Genomic DNA, 17534 nt, shown 5'->3' with positions numbered 1-17534 from the left:
AAGATGTAAAAATGGTTCCAGGATTGCTTTTCAATCTCTCTGCTTGATTTCAGGGAATGGAACTGTTGCCTCACAACAGTAATGATTCCCCCATAGTGATGCCCCCTTAGTGCCTCTGCCCCTAGTGATGTGCCCCCCCCCCCCCCCCACACACACAGATGCCCCCTTAGCGCTTCCAAAATCAATATCTGGCCCTCTCCGCGGAGGTCTGTTCTGGTGTGTAGCGTTACCGTATCAAGCCTATCTGCCAATGGCAGAGTCACAGGGTGAATGGTGAAGCAGACATACTGCCTGCTGGTAGGGTTGGTCCTGCTGATTAAAATGATATCTGAACGGTAAAAAGCTGTTGTCCTATTCTTGAGATATGAGACTTTTAATCTATGTGCAAATTAGGGCTTCAGTGCACCGAATATCCACCGCCTGCCTGTCTTTGTCACGACCCTTCCCTTGATTGGCAAGGCCAGACATCATCATTGTGCTGTTCCCTCACCCTGTAATCCCGGGTTTTTATTGGCACATGCACAATACATCACCATCATCACTATAGAATCTGCAGCGCATGCGCAGGAATACAGGGCCAGGGTAGAGCACAGTCAAGAGGAGGAGCTGAAGTGCACTGAGCGACCACGGCCTGCCTCTCTGTGCACCAAAGCCCTCAATTTTATATACAAGTCTCATGTCTTAGAAGAGGGCAACAGATTTTTGCCATGTATGTATCGTATTAATCAGCAGGATCAACCTTATTGGGCTGACATGTACTCTTTAAAGGGCATCTGTCAGCAGTTTTGTCCCTATGACACTAGCTGAACGAGTCTGTGTTGGTCCCATGTCCATATGTGCCCGCATTTAAGACAAAAGTGATGTTTTAATATATGCAAATGAGCCTCTAGGAGCAACGGGGGCGTTGCCGTTACACCGTACAATTTGCGGTCCCCAATGAACAGGCAGCGTTCGTGCGACGGCCAGGATGGATTCAGAACCATTCAACTTGAATGGGGTCCGCGATCCGTCCATTCCGCAAAAAGATAGAACAAGTTCTATTCTTTTGCGGATCCGAAGCACTCCGTAGTGCTACCGTGGGGTTCTGTTCCGTACCTCCTTTCCGCACCGCATCTCCGGATTTGCGGACCCGTTCAAGTGATTGGTGTCCCGTGTATTGCAGAACCTTCCGTATGCGGCCCGCACCACGGCCATCGGAGCACTACATTCGTGTCAAAGAGGCCTTACCCAGATGATTATCAGGAAGGAAGCGTTGCTCGTCAGTGAAGGAGTGCACTGCAGTTACATGCAGCGATCCCCTCAACAGTATGGGGAGGAGCGATCCCTAATGCCATCACCCGTCCCCATACTGAAATATTATTTGCCGGCAGCAGATCGTGATTAGACAGCACAATCTGCCGCCGGCAAACAGTAATTTTTGTGACGGCTTAAAATATAAAATTACCGTATGAACGAGAGTTTATCGGGTAATCGGCGGCACCTTTACACCGCCAGATCATCACTCGCGAGCTTTCCTGTGACGACTTGTTAGCGATGATGTGGCAGACCCTCAGCCAGTGTAATACAGCCCTTGGCCTGAAATGGCTGATAACAGGGAGCAATAGATTGCATTATTATGGTCCTGTCATAGCAGTGTTATCTAATCAACCAGCACAATCGCAATGGAGATGAGATGACATTTTTATTGTTTTCTTGCTGGCTGAGTTGATCCTGGTAATTACTTCCATTTGTCTTGTGTGTATAAATCATGACACATTAAAAATTATTATTTCCGTCTCAACTGAACCCTCTTTTATCTGTTTTCTAACAAGAAACATGAAATCCAAAGATGGCTTCCATCGGGCACAGAGACTCGCGACATAAAGAGCGGGGAGAAAAGGAAAAGATCCTGTGTGCTGACGGTGACTCAGTCATCCCACTCGTCGTCATCCTCTTCCTCTCCTCCATCATCGTCATCTTCATCTAAGGAGATCGATTGCACAGTGAGTATCAACAGCAAATGTGGGGGTGATGGGAGTGCTGCCAAATAGGAAATCGTCCCAAACCACCCCCCACCCCCAAAAAAAAAAAAAAAGTAAGAAAACATGTCTAGCAAAGACACATCGGGACATAAGACACTTGCAGAATGGTTTTCAGGACGGGGAGACTTACCTGAGGAATGGATGACTTTGCTTCTCTTTTGCATGACATGCATGAGAGCGCCCACTAGCCCCTCGGAGGATGCATCAGACTGGGGGGAGGTGGGTATGTCAGCTGGTTCTGTCACCTGAAAAAAACATTACAAATTCATTGAAAGGGGTATTCCAATCTTATAAAGTGATTGCATATCGCTAGGATATGCTATCGCTTTATCATCTATGGGACCCTCCCTAATTCTTCTCCGTTTTTTTGTACTTTTGGCCTCCAGCTGTGCAGGGAAAAACAGTGAAGGGGCCACAGCCGTGAATTAGTGGTGTCCCAGACGACGGACCCCCACTGATCATAAATTGATAGCATATCCTAGAGATATGCCATCTCTTAATAAGATGGGAGTACCTCTTAAAAGTTTTCTTATTACAGCTTGGTTAGGGCTGGAATAGATGGCCATTTTCTAGCCGCTGTAGTATTCTATGTATATTGTAATAGAACTATATTACAGCCCTTTCCAGTGGTTACGTAATTTTGGATTTATATTGTATGTCTTAAAACTCGCCTTAGTCAGTTGGATCCCCTGTCTGATCTGGTCTAGCAGGGCCCCACGACCAACAGGGGCAGGAGAAATATGTGATGCTTGGCCTCCTGATACAGCTGGAGGGGGAGGAGGAGGAGGACCACCATGAAACTGTGGTTCTGATGCCAGTGGCGGCGGTGGAGGTGGCGGAGGAGGTGGACCTCCACTTCGAGTAGGCGGTGGACCTGCTCTTGGAGGGGGAGGAGCTCTGTGAAGGTCCGGGGGAGGCGGCAGAGCAGGACTACTGCGAGACGGAGGAGGGGGTGGCGGAACACTAGAGCCTCTGCTTGGTGGTGGAGGTAAGGGGCCGGTTCTTCCTCTTCCCGGTGGTGGACGGGTAGGAGATGGTGCAAAGCGGGAAGGTGGGGTTGGTGGTTCAGAATCTGTAGGCAGAAACTGTGGTTAGCAAGCAAAAAAATATATTTTATGTCTTATTTTCTATAGTCATGTTTTTTTTTTTTTTGTTTAGTTTTTTCCCACATGTGAAAAATGTTAGCCTCACAAGTGTCATTCTCCATAGGGCACTGTGGAATTTACCAGCATTGTATAATAGAACATGAATAAATATATGCCTCCCAGATCCTCACCTCCGCCCATTCTTAATTCCTCTTTTACAGCCTCCATCCCTCCATGCTGCTCTATGAAGTCGTAGATCAGCTTTGAGGTTTCTGCATCTTTCAGTTGGGCATCGCTTATTCCTGCCTTGCTGAAAAGGTTACGCAGTTCCGGATCCAACGCATTCACCTGATTGTAATAATAAAGAGGGGGGACACTGTCAGAATTGAAAGGGGGGGTCAGAAGAAGCACTGTGGACAGGGGTCTCTTCAGTCTTAAAGGGGCTCTCCAGTTTCTAGATATTTATGATTTATGCACAGGATGGGTCATCAATATCGGATTGATGGGGTCCGACACCCGGCACCCCCACTGATCAGCAGTTTTTCGGCAGCTGCTAGCACCAGAAACATAACAGTGCACAGAGCCGAAGCATAAAGTTTCATCACGTGATGGGGTACTGTAGCTCAGCTCCCATTCAAATGAAAATCATGGTCATAATCACTGTGAAGCTTCTGCTTAATTTGCAAGAGTTTTTTATGCTTCTCTATAATGGGAAAAAGTAGCTTTGAAATTGCTCCAAAATCTCAACATGTAGTGATTAAAAAAAATTCTAGCTACTTGTCTGCAGCAATTTTTAAGAGACTTTCGAGCTACGCTACCCAATGAAATTATTATCGACAACGATTTCACTTAGATTTTTTTTTTTTTTTTGTATAGTGGTAGAAAGTCTAAAGGCGGGTTTACACTGCACAATGTAACAGCCGATTGTTGGGAAGGAAGCGTTGCTTCCCGACAGGCGGCTGCTCGTTCAGTGAAGGAGACTGCTTTATTTACATGCAGCGATTTCTTTCACAGTGTAAGGCCTCATTGCACAGTTTTTGCGGCTCGGGTGCGGACCCATTCACTTCATTGGGGCCACAAAAGATGCGGACAGCACTCCGTGTGCTGTCCGCATCTGTTGCTCCGTTCCATGGTCCACCAAAAAATATAGCATGTCCTATTCTGGTCTGTTTTGCGGACAAGAATAGGCATTTCTACAATGGGCCGCCTGTTCCGTTCCGCAAATTCTGGAAGGCACACGGATGGCTTCCGTGTTTTGCGGATCCGAAATTTGCGGACCGCAAGGAACGGTCGTGTGCATGAGGCCTAAGAACGAGGGATTTCCTATCCCTGATAGTAAGCAAGAGTGTTTACATTCACTACCAGCAATCAGATATCTTGAACTGGAAAATTAAAACTGGAAGCAGAAAGTGGCAGAATTTTTCCTTATGTAGTGAGCAAGCTTCATTTACGTGGATTCTCCTTTTAATCAAAAAGCCAATAAGAAAATAGCCTAAATATATAGGTATAGAGTCTAATCGCAATGTGTTTGGGAAGGATGTATCGTCCCAACTTATGCATCTACAGTAGCATTTGACGATCTGAGAATAAATTGGCTTAACAGGCTAAGTGATAAAAATATTTACTAAGTGTGATTAAATATAAGTTAAAACAAGCAAATTCCATGCAGAATAAATAATAATCACGTGGCCTGCACAATACAATATGGGGGGAACTCTGCCGAGAACACCATCCAGGTAGGATGTTGTAAGGTCACTTACTTATCTTTGTCTTGTATCACCATTTCCCATAGGCTCCAATGTTTAATAAAAGAAAAAGCATATGCCACACAGTATACAGTGTTGGGGGCTTATGGATACATTTGGATGAAAGGTCTGTATTGGTGGATATACTTACATCAAATCCATTATTTGGATCCCATCCCACATGAGAGACATGCCTGTAATAAAGCACCAATATTATTACATTTCTTACTCTGCTGTATTTAATATCCAGAAATAAAACCACTAATGGTAGCAAGGGGCTTTTATAGTATTGTGTCCTGACTTGACCCTGGCAGTACTTACGGATGCCGCCATTAATTCCCATCTTCCCCATTCTGAGACTGTGACACAGCCCTGCTAGTGAGAAGATGCATTTGGGAGGTCTGGGGCACTGAAGAACCCCTTCTGACTAGTACTGATTCAGTATATCTATGGCACTAAGCTGCAGGTTATACAAAGGGCACATTTGTTAAAGGATGTGCGACTATTTTAGGGGCTGACGTAGTTTTATCGCCAGACGCAAGGACTTCCATAGATGGGCCAAATCTTAGGGCAGCGCAAGGGGGAAACGAAATAAAGTAAATGTGTCCCAATGACTTTCAGCTATTGCTTTGATAACGGTTTACATGGTGTATAATTAAGTGTTCTTGCATGGCAAGACCACTTACTGTTATCTCACATATATATTCTTATTATTATAGCCAAATCTACCACCCTAACGCCTCCCACAGTTTTTACACTACATAGACAGTAATATACAGAAACGTGCGGATTGTTCCCGATTGGTGTGCTATTACTTTGTGGAACGTTTCGCCGAATGGTTCACGAAACATCAGCGTTTTTGTGGTGAAATTGGTCCCATTGGAATGAATGGCGGAATGTTAAAAGCTAGAGTGGGAGCTGACAAAAGCTAGAGTGGGAGCTGACAAAAGCTAGAGTGGGAGCTGACAAAAGCTAGAGTGGGAGCTGACAAAAGCTAGAGTGTGAGCTGACAAAAGCTAGAGTGTGAGCTGACAAAAGCTAGAGTGTGAGCTGACAAAAGCTAGAGTGTGAGCTGACAAAAGCTAGAGTGGGAGCTGACAAAAGCTAGAGTGGGAGCTGACAAAAGCTAGAGTGGGAGCTGACAAAAGCTAGAGTGGGAGCTGACAAAAGCTAGAGTGGGAGCTGACAAATCAGGACATGATTTTTAAACTGCCACCACTCCCTCATTTTCAAGCCCACCTACACAAATCTTATATCAAAACGTTTAGCTATCCCTGCTGCCACTAAAAATGTCCACGGCTAAGCCATAGTCCTGATGGTTTTCACAATATGACCATTTTTTTGCAACTCACGCCGCCCATTGACATTCATTGAAACTCCACTCTAGCTACCTCAGATTTGAAGGGCAATTTCTAAACTGCGACTGTGCCTTCATTTTTAATATTTCAGAGACATACTGCATCATAATATAGGTGTGGGTCTTGTGATTCTCACAATATAAAGCTCTTCACTGTAGGATTTATAATTTTTAACTACAGCCGTTTTAAGATGGCAGCTGCCGGTGAAGTGAGCAAGTTGGAGCAGTTTGTTTTTAACCACTCTTCTCTGCCCTTGCTGTAGAGTGAGTTTCCATAGGAACCCAGGTGTGTGAGCAGCCAGCAGAGTGACGAAAGCTAGAGTGTGAGCTGAAAAATCAGGACATGATTTCTAAACTGCCACCACGCCCTCATTTTCAAGCCCACCTACACAAATCGGCTGCTAATGTTTTTATAAATGTATGTTTTAACATAACTGTGAAGCAACAACATTGCAATTAAATGTGCTATATACAGACCGGCTTTGTGGCAGGAAGACAGGCTTCCGACAATACCAGACGCATTGTAGATCTGGTTAATTTCGCGGAGGTTCATTCCCTCCCAATGCTTGCAGTGACTTTGGACGCCGAAAAAGCGTTTGATCGCTTACACTGGGATTACGCTTTTTCCACTCTCCGATGGATGGGGTTCTCGGGTCAGATTATTCATGCCATCGCTAGTCTATACTCGCACCCCTCGGCGAGAGTATGGGTTAATGGAATCCTATCAGACCCTTTTATAATAACTAACGGTTCGAGACAGGGCTGTCCATTGTCCCCGCTTCTATTTATTCTTGCATTGGAGCCACTGGCACAACATATCAGAACCCTGCCCAACATCTGTGGGATTTTAGTTGGTGATAGAGCCCACACCCTTACCCTGTATGCTGATGACATCATACTCACGTTGACGAACCCCTCACAATCCCTTTCGGCCACATTTGATGTGATCTCCCATTATGGATCCCTCTCATATTATAAGATTAACAGCTCAAAATCACAGGCCCTCCCCGTCAACATTTCACCCGCGGATTTAGCCACTCTGAAAGCTTCCCATGACCTTGACTGGCAGTGTTCAGAGATTTCCTATTTAGGAATCAAGATCACCTCGCCCTGTTCTTTATTGTACAAACAGAACTATGTCCCCCTTCTTACCACCCTGTCTACTGACTTCGCGAGCTTCTCTATGCAGACAGTCTCTTGGGTGGGTAGGATTGCATCGTTCCAGATGATGACCTTGCCGAAGATGATTTATATCTTTCGGGCCCTCCCAATCCCGATCCCAGCTGCATTTTTTCAGAAAGCCCAAGCATTATTAGGCAAGTACATATGGGGAGGTTCTAAGCCTAGAGTGGCTCGCGAACTCTTGTCCAAAAGGAGGCGTGCGGGTGGAGCAGGTCTCCCTAACATTAAAGATTATTTTATAGCAATCGGCCTTTCCTTTGCTAGGGAATGGTGGTCGTCGAATAATGAAAAAGCGTGGCAACAGATTGAAAGCCATGCGCTGCAACATGTTCCGGTTAAAGACTACTTAGTCCACCTGTTGTGGGGTCCTACTTCCCCCGCACGAACTCTTCTCACGATATCACATGTTGGAGCCCTGTGGACCACCATTCATAACACGTCGAAAGATGAATCATCCCAGCTTTTTAAAATTGCTTCCACACGGGCTATCGAGCTGTCCATACCCGACATTAACTTAGCGCCATGGCGAGATAGAGGGATCGTCACTATTTCCCAACTGATGGCAGACCACTCCATTCTCCCGTTTGCTACCATTCAAAGTGCTTTTGCATTACCTCACTCTGAATTCTTCACATATTTAAGGATACGTCACTTCCTTTCAAAGACCCTTCAATCCCCTCCGCAGGTCAACTCATCTGTAATGAGATTATTTCGGTTCCCCTCCCTGTTCAGAAAACACTCCACAAGAAACTTATATGATTTACTGGGGGATAAAGCTACTTTTGTTAAATCCCCTCCCGTCCTTAGATGGGAAAGGGAACTAAATAGGACCTTTCCAGAGGACTCTTGGAATGATGCCATTGGTTTTGTAACATCAAATTTCAAGTGTGTCACTCACTATGAGGCAGGTTTAAAAACCATCCTCCGTTGGTACTTTACCCCCCAGAGACTTCATATAATTTACCCTTCTACATCGCCATACTGTTGGAGGAACTGTGGAGGAGGCGGATCCTTACTCCATATCCTTTGGTCTTGTCCCATCCTCAATGACTATTGGAAGTCAGTCTTCCGTTTGGTTTCTACTCTAGTGGGGCGAAAAATAGACCCGTCCCCAGAGTTAGCCTTGTTGTTCATTGGGATTAAGGGGATATCGCTCCCGAATAGACACATCACAGGCCATATTCTGCTCAGCGCCAAACTGGTTGTTACCCGACACTGGAAGAACCAGGCCCCTCCTTCGATTTCCGAAGTTATACAAGAGATTAATCAGACTTGCAGGTATGAACATTCTTTACCCTCATCAATTATTCCCATTAAATTGAGGCAGGCGACTTGGAGTGAGTGGATCCGTAGCCCCTTCTACTCCCCTTGAGGGAGGATCCCTGGATAACGGTGGAAGCAGCGGAGATACAACTGGAATACAACTCGGGTACCTCTTATCCCCTTCCTTTTGTGTCCTCCTTTCCCTCTCTCCATTATTTCCTCTTCTTAAGAAGTGGCCTTACCCCAGGTTGCTCTGTGGTAGCCCACAGTTTTTGGTTCTGTTTAAATTGTTGGTTGTCACTGAACAGTGACTACTTGGTTCACTCTTTTGTGTATCTGTGTGCTCTCAGATCGGTACGACTGCAATGCCTAGGCTGCGGAATGTGGATTACACTTGTAGGTGTTTTAGTGCTACACCTGTATTACGGTCGAAATGTACGGCTACTAGGTCGAATATACTTGATAGTCCTCTGATATCAGTTATTGTTTAAAAGTGGCTGCGTCCACAGCTGTATTGTCATTGCTTATGCACTCGTCTGACTGGTGGGCTGTTGTCCATGCTCGTATGCTCCTTTGTTTTTATTTGATAAAATAAAAAACTATTGAAACTAAATGTGCTATATAAATAAATTAAAGTTGAAATGCATTTCTCACTCTATCTATGTGCACTTTTTAAATTTGATCAATCAATTGGTTAGTGTAATGTTTACTATCTTTACACGCTCCACACAGTTACTCTGCCCACTCTATAAAGTTACTCTGCCCAGTCCAACCTTTCCACCGTTACTCCAGCCACTCCACCCAGTTACTCCACCCACTCCAGTTATAGACTACTGGTGGAGGCGAGAACACTTCACACAATTTCCCCAGAAATTGTAGCTTTTTTCTAGTTCTTACTTGAAACCACTTGGTGCCCCGATATCGGCTTTGGAGAATTTCTTCTTCCCCTTTTTACTCTTGGATTTATCATTGGGTATCGGGAGGGCGCGGTATCTTTCCGACGTGATATCTGGGTTTTGAATACTGACTGCTGCCAAGTTGATGCCGGCGTGCTGGGTCGGGGGATAAGGCTGTGGACTTGGAGGACCTGAAGGGATTAACATTGTGTAAAAGAACAGCACAAGGTGAAACTACAGACATAGGTGAATCCATATGATGTTTTGTGCTTGGAGCAGAAGTATTCACTGTCTTGGCTCCACTCAGGATGTAAAGCGGTGAAACGAGTCGTCTTTCTGCCACGACCATTGCAAGATTCAGCTTCATGGCAATATTCATGTTTCCTTATCTATCTCTTACCATTGGAGAATTGTCCGGGTGGCGGGGGCAGAGGGAGGGTGCTTCTTCTTTCTGCAAATGGTAGGAATAGAAGTAATTAGTCAAAATCCATCGGCGTGCCCACAATTTCTAGCCTTTCACTTACCATCTGACACTGGCGGGGGCGGCGGTAGCGCTTGGCGTTTTTCTAAAATCGAGAAGATGTGTTATTGTAAGCCATACAGTCATCACACCTACATGGGGGGATACAATAGAGGGGATTTTTTATGCTACCAAAAGCCAGGATCTACAACCTTTACTTCCTATAGCGATGCCGCAGGGTTTGATTGTACGCTGATTAGGTTACAACCTGCCCTACTAAAGAATTTGTCTAGGATTTTACTATTGATAGGCCATCGGTATCTGATCGCCAATCAGTGGTTTCGGTGTAGCCTCAGTGATGGGAGTTTTATTGCTCCATCCTGCAGCGCTACTCCCATTCAATTCAGTGGAACAGCTGATCAGCGGGGTTGCTGGGTTCTGGACATGCACCTTTAAGATTTTTTCCTCTGGATCGGTCATCAGTATCTGATTGGTGGGGGACCCCCACCCATCAGCTGTTTGAGAAGGCATCAGCACTCGCTGTAGGACAGCGGCCGTCTTGCAGCTTTGCTTAGGCCATGTGGCATCACGTTCATCCGTTATGTGGCCTAGGCACAGCTCGGTTCCATTGAATTGAATGGGGTTGAGCTGCGATACCACGTAAAACCACTATACGGTGCTGTGGTTGGTAAGCTGAGAGGGTCCTGGGGGGTTGGACTCCCACCTATCAGATACTGAATGGAACATAGATCATCAGTTAAAAAATCCTGTAAAACACCTTTAAAGGGTTTGTACCATCTGAGACATTGGGGGCATACACCTAGAACGGAGCAGGAAAAGTCCCGGAGGGCGCATCGTGCATGCGCAGCCGTCCTCCATTCATTCCTATGGGAGCGCCAAATGCTGGCTCTGCTATTTCCGTAAGCCCCATAGAAGTAAGTGGAGCAGTGGCCGCGCTTGCGCGGTTGTGCCTCCCATCAATTTCAATAGGACTTCTGAAAATGGCCTTTTGTTCATAAGGATCTGTATCTGTCAGAATGTAATTCCCCTATAATATTTCAGCAATAAAAGGGGTTGTACCGTCTCTGACACTGGCGAGGGGTATATTACCAGGATAAGCCCCCAACATCTGATAAGTGCGGGCATACTTAGAGCGGAGCCGGCAAAGTCCAGGAGGGTGCGCCGTGCGAACTCAGCTATTTTCGGAAGTCCCATAGAAATTGATGGGGGCTTATGGAAATAGCAGAACCAGCATTCGGCTATTTTCGGCACTCCCATAGGAGTGAATGGAGGGCGGCCACGCATGCGTGGTGCGCCCTCTGGGTCTTTGCCGGCTTCGTTCTAAGTATGCCTGCACCTATCAGACATTGGGGGCATTTCCTAGTGATATTCCCCCAGTGTCAGAGATGCTACAACCCCTTTAATAACTTATTAAGAAGGGAATTAGATTCTGACAGATACAGATCCTTATGAACAAAAGGATCAGACATGTTGAAATACGACGACCCCGTCCTATGACAACTGCTATCTGGATAAGAATGGAAAAGCTGCCATACATATTAGTTTATTTCTGCGAGCTTCGGGCACATGCTGTTTATCTCAGTACATCCTATAAATTAGGAACGCTTGACCCCGGTTACTTTATACCTTGTCTGTGTTGTCTCTTTTGCAATTTTTCTTCGACAACAGCTTGAAATGCTTCAGCTTCCTCTTCACTGGCAAAATTCAGACCAGCCTGGCATTCCTTCAGGTAGAGAGGACTCTGTTAGGCTAACCGTGTTTAGGAGTGATTGTCAAAGGAACACTCTGAACAAAACGGATTCACGCAGGGCCTGAGGTGGCGGTGCATGTGCATGACACAGAGAGTATCCCTGCGTCATGCGCCACCACTGTCCTAGGCCTTACACCATGTGTCAGTGGTGCCCGGAGTGTTCCTTTACGTCTACCTGTAATGTCACAACTGTAGTACATCTTCTTTTACGCTATGGACTGCATTCAGCATTGCAAAAAAAAAAAGGGACCCCCGTGCATTCTCCATTACCCCTCGCAGACGTACAGTCCGTTCATACCAACATAATGATAAATGGGAAGGTCCTGTGTGTGTGTCCAGTGGACCTGGCTCCGGATGGATATGACGTGTTGGTGCTAAACACTTTGTGATATTGGTCACTCACAATCCACAATGACTGAGACTCGGCAGTGTAGACAGACTTACATCTGAGGGGAAGGTGTGGAAATACGGACGTGGTGTGAGGTACATGATCTGCTGAGAGATCTCCTGCTCCCAAACCATCTTTTCTTCCTGCAAAACAAGAAATTCAGGCTCAAATAGTAACGCGCCTGCCATGTCGCACATGTCCGGGTGATCGCTGTGTGCCAGCCAGGTGATGCCCAACTGGTGGTTCTTCGCTGTTGGCTGCCTTTTAGCTCTGATTCATTAGGACACGGCTATGCATGAGCTGGCTTAGGTTACTTTCACGCGTTTGGTGCGGATCCGTCATGGATCTGCACAGACGGATCCGTTCAGATAATACAACCGTCTACAACCGGATCCGTTTGTATTATCTTTAACGTAGCCAAGACGGATCCGTCTTGAACACCATTGAAAGTCAATGGGGGGGGCGGATCCGTTTTCTATTGTGTCAGTGAAAACGGATCCGTCCCCATTGACTTGCATTGTGTGGATCGGTTTGGCTTAGTTTCTTCAGATGGACACCAAAATGCTGCAGGCGGCCTCCAGAGCGGAATGGAGACGGAACGGAGCCAAACTGATGCCTTCTGAGTGGATCCTTTTCTATTCAGAATGCATTAGGGTAAAACTGATCCGTTTTGGACGCTTGTGAGAGCCCTCAACGGATCTCACAAATGGAAAGCCAAAACGCCAGTGTGAAAGTAGCCTTAGATGTGCGCTATAACTTACGACAGCTGTTTGGTATAAATTATAGTAACTTTGTAGGGCTGACAGTGGGCACGTCCTCTTTCACTAAGCCCCACCCACTTTTTTTAATAGTCTGGTATCAAAAAGTTGCATAAATAGGATTTTGCACCTTTTTGGGCTTGCATCCTATTTTTGTAAAGCAATTTCTCATTTCAAAATCGAAAAACCTGATGATGTATGCTCAGTGGTGGTCGCACCATCCATCCCCCCTTTTTATAATTTTTTTTTTTTTTTTTATAGCGTTTGCACATAAAGTGATAATAAACTTTGTCTGCAGAACAGATATGAAAATCCAGTGAGGCCTGGGGGGAAAATTTCCCCCAAGAAATTATCCTTTAGCAAATTTGTCCTTCGTTCCTCTTAAAGGGCATCTGTCAGTAGTTTTGTAGCTATGAAACTGGCTGACCTGTTGGCAGCTGAAGACATCTGTGTTGGTCCCATGTTCATATGTGCCCGCAGTGCTGAGAAAAATTATGTTATAATATATGCAAATGAGTCTCTAGGAGCAACGGGGGCGTTACCATTACACTTAGAGGCTCTGCTCTCTGCAGCAGCATTTACACTGATTGGTCCTGTCAACCAAAGTGCAGAGCGGGCAGCAGTTGCAGAGAGAGCAGAGCCTCTAGGTGTAATGGTAACGCCCCCGTTGCTCCTAGAGGCTCATTTGCATATATTATAAGCATAATTTTCTCAGCAATGCGGGCACATATGAACATGGGACCAACACAGATGTCTTCAGCTGCCAAGAGCACATGTAGCAGGTCAGCCAGTGCCATAGGGACAAAACTGCTGACAGATGCCCTTTAAGAGGCGTATTGTGATACTTCTCAGTTTGCAGCCATATTGATTTATAGCAACATGAAGCAGGTGAGGACGCATCAATAGGACATTTTGTATTTTAAGATGGTCCATAGCCCTGTGTGATACGTACCGTGACATCATAGACCCGGATAAAATAGGAGCGTCTTGGGTTGTCTTTCACCAGACACACAACGCCACAGCTCTGCTTTATCCAGTGATCATTGCTCGGCGACAGGAGAAGCTGAGCTACGGTTGTTGCCAAAGTCTGATGGATTGAGAAATACAGGGTTAAAACAAATTACCAGTTTCTAAAGTCACAATACAGTTATTAGGGTGTATTCACCGCCAGTCTGCCACAGATTCTGCCGCGTGGACGCCCATTGTTTTCAAGATTTGCATGCGGATTTTGCAGCATTTCTGCATCTAAATCTGCAGGCGTGGCGTGGGCATTGCCACAGATTTCACCCCGCTGACATGCTGCAGATTTCAAAAGCTGCACCGCAGCTCAGTTCACACGTGGAGTGTATATGTGAGAAATAATAAGCACGTAGCAGCGAGAGGCTTTCTTCGTGCCACGTCGTTATGCCGTTTATTTGCAGGGTACACAAAATTACAGTTTGACAAGGAACAGATCATAAACTTCCCTGTTTGCTGGCGGTTCGGGCAGCTCGCATCCCGGTGAAGGCGAGTGAACCGTAGAGCGTGTACTCGCTGATATGTGAACATATTTATTTTTAATGTCGGGGGTCAGACGCATTAAGGAAATAGGAAGTGATAAAGATGGCGCAATATTTACTCTGAGGAGGCATGTTAGTGTTTTGTACAGGAATAGTAGGAGCAGCCATCTGTGAGACCCGCTCGTCTACCAATATTGACACAAAGGCAGGCGACTGATCCATGACAGGACGGTGACGCAGGCGGTGGCATTGCACAGTGTGTCTTATTCGGCCAGTAAACAGTTGTGGCAGGGACCGCAGAGTGGCACAATATGACATTGGTCACCAGTATATAAAGTTCCCCTCACAATAATATGCACTTCCACTTTCTAAATTCTCTTTTCTCTTCTACTCCAGTCACATCCAGAGCAGCGTCCACTAGTCTGCTGTTACCCAAACAGAGGTTCTTCTACATTTTGCTGTCAGACATGTAAGGCTTTGTTCACATCTGTATTATGATGAAGCCTCAAATGGTAACAGAGCTGTCAGAGGAAGGATTGTTCGGCTGTCAGTTACTCCTTCCTACCTCCTCATACACAAGCATGCTGGGCTCGGCTGAGTATGCATGCGATTCCAACAGGGAGGCAGTGCTGCACACTTTCCACATGAGGGTAACTACCCGCATGCATCGCAGCAGTATGCAGTAGCAAAACATCAGCCTGGTAGACAATAGGATTCACTTAAAGGTGTTGTCGCATTAAATCGATTTATCCCACACCAATAGGATAAAGGGTGGATCGAATGATCCCAAGAACAGGCTCCGGGTGGAGCAGTGGACACGCATGCACACTGCCGTCCCATTCAGCTCTATGGGGCTGCCCGAGATAGGTGGGCGCTTGTATTCGGCTATCTCTGGCAGTCCCATAGAGCTGTATGGCACAGCGGCACACGTGTATGAGCGCTGCACCATTCACACGGAGAGCACGGGCCGTAGCGGTCAGATCCTCGACATTCAGACTCTGATCCCCTATCCTGTGGATAGGGAATAAGTTGTCTTAACCCCTTTAATTGGGAGCAGTGCTGCACTACCTTTCATGGCCACTACCCAGGGAGTGGGATCCTGATATTGATGGCCAATCCCAAGGATATTACAGTCCCAGAAAACCCCTCTAAGCATTTACACAGAGAAAGATGATCTCAGTAACCCCTCTGCACTCTGACCAACAGCGGAGCCCCTAAATGGGTTTAATAAACTGAACAAGCCCTTTAAGATGCTTGCCTCATGCGGTTCATGGGCTGCTAACATGAAGGAACATCTCATCCCATGGAGTCGCTCATGTATGTGCATGTATAGCTAACCCAGGCAGCACGGTGGTTAGCACTGGTGCCTTGCAGCGCAGGGGTCCTAGTTTAGAATCCGACCAAAGACAACATCGTTTGTATGTTCTCCCTGTGTTTGCGTGGGTTTCCCCGGGTTCTCCGGTTTCCTCCCACACTCCGAAGACAGACTGATAGGGAGTTTATATTATGAGCCCCATTGGGGAAAGCAAGGGGTAATAATGTCAGCGCTATATCAGTGAGTAAAATAACCCGAGCTCTGGACGCAGTCGTGCTTGTGGCAATGATTACAAGAGCCTCATTTCCTATTTCTCAGCCTTTGAGACGTTCATTAACCCAACGCCCGCCCAGGTACCACATTTCTCACCGTGCACTTTCTCCCCAGGAGCTGGAACACCTTGTGGTTCTCCCGTTCACCGAGGAGACCTGAGGGGACATTCTCTTGGTTGTGGCCTCCGGTTTTGGACGACCCTCTGCTCATTGCAGCTCACCGGCCTTCGTCTTGAGCATGAAGTTAAAAAGAGGAACTTCCGCATTACATAGATACAAGCAAACGGAAGCCGAGAAACCACCAGTGAGTTCAGCAAGGATATACAGAGTGGTGAGGTGCTGAGGGCAGGAAGGATGTATTATGCCGCCATATCACACCTTATGTGGGTGTATGTGTTAAATCAACTCCAGGTCGCCATGTGTGAAGACAATCCCTTTGACTATATCCTATAATGGCATATGGTCTGCTGTGCGAGACGTGGTCAACCACTGTGCCTTTATTTGGCTAGATGACATTTTCCCTCATCATGATCGGCTGGCGGTTCTATGGGCCAGACAATTAGTGGCTTTTTTTTTCTGTGAAAAGATTGATATCAGAACTTTTTTTTAAAGGGATTGTTCAACTACAAACCCTTATCCCCTTTCCACAGGTTAACTTTTTGAATGGCGGGGATCTGACCGCTGTGGCCCCCTGCTGATGATGAGAGCGGGGCCCCACGTTCCCCCATTGGAGTTGCTGTCTTGCATGTGTTCTGCCATCCAGTTCAGCTGTATGGGACTGTGGAGATAACAGAGTAAAAGTTTTCAGCTATCCCATAGCAGTTAAAACCGGGGAACACGGGGTCCCCTCTCCGTGCTTGGTGGAGGACCCAGTGGATGAGGGATAGGTGTTTGTAATGGGACAACCCCCTTTAATGGGAATGGTCATAAAAAGAGGTTGACTATAGGATCACGCTTTCACCTACACAGGTGGGTGTGATGATCATTTTGCTTCTTAATGGTCCCAAATTGTAGAACTGAATTATAATAGTAAACGGGATAACCTTGCCCCCACTGCTTTACTAGTCTGTAGGACAGTCCACACGTTCCTGAAACAATACTTATTAAAGGGGTTTTCCGAGGGATAGGTCATCAGTTCCTGATCGTGGGGGTCTGACACCTGGGACCCCCGCCGATCAGCTGTTTGAGAAGGCACCGGCGCTCCTGTGAGCTCGCTAAGCACAGCACCGTACATTGTATAGTGCTCGGCCCCATTGAAGTTAAAGGTAGTGGTAAGCTGCAAGAAGGCCGCGGTGCTCACAGGAGCGCAGGTGCCTTTTCAAACAGCTGATCAGCGGGGGTCCCGGCAGTCAGACCTATCCTGAGGAGTGGTCATCAGTGTCAAAATCTCAGAAGACCCCTTTAAGAATCCAACAGAGAAAGCAGGATCTATTTCATATTTGTGTAACATCTGAGGGGTGGAGCTTAGCACTCTTTGGGGGTCATTCATTAAACAGAAATATGCCTAAATTAGGTGTGTTTC

General features: G+C 46.4%; 1 protein-coding gene across 1 annotated transcript; it reads right to left on the bottom strand.

Annotated features, from left to right (window-relative positions):
* Nucleotides 1–1662: 1662 nt before the first annotated feature.
* WAS (WASP actin nucleation promoting factor) lies at nt 1663–16275 on the bottom strand. The gene is made up of 12 exons (XM_044268755.1): nt 16110–16275; nt 13879–14013; nt 12225–12311; nt 11657–11753; nt 10074–10115; nt 9950–10000; nt 9551–9740; nt 5003–5045; nt 3298–3454; nt 2693–3093; nt 2152–2266; nt 1663–1962 (listed from the first exon to the last, which is right to left on the bottom strand). The coding sequence occupies exons 1-12, from the start codon at nt 16221–16223 to the stop codon at nt 1907–1909; spliced, it is 1488 nt and encodes a 495-aa protein (XP_044124690.1). The 5' UTR covers nt 16224–16275; the 3' UTR covers nt 1663–1906.
* Between the last annotated feature and the right edge of the window lie 1259 nt (nt 16276–17534).

Source organism: Bufo gargarizans, chromosome 9 (genome assembly GCF_014858855.1).
Source record: "Bufo gargarizans isolate SCDJY-AF-19 chromosome 9, ASM1485885v1, whole genome shotgun sequence".
Lineage (NCBI taxonomy): Eukaryota > Metazoa > Chordata > Amphibia > Anura > Bufonidae > Bufo > Bufo gargarizans.
Note: the sequence above shows the minus strand (reverse complement) of the source record. Positions and strands in the feature narration are given on the sequence as shown.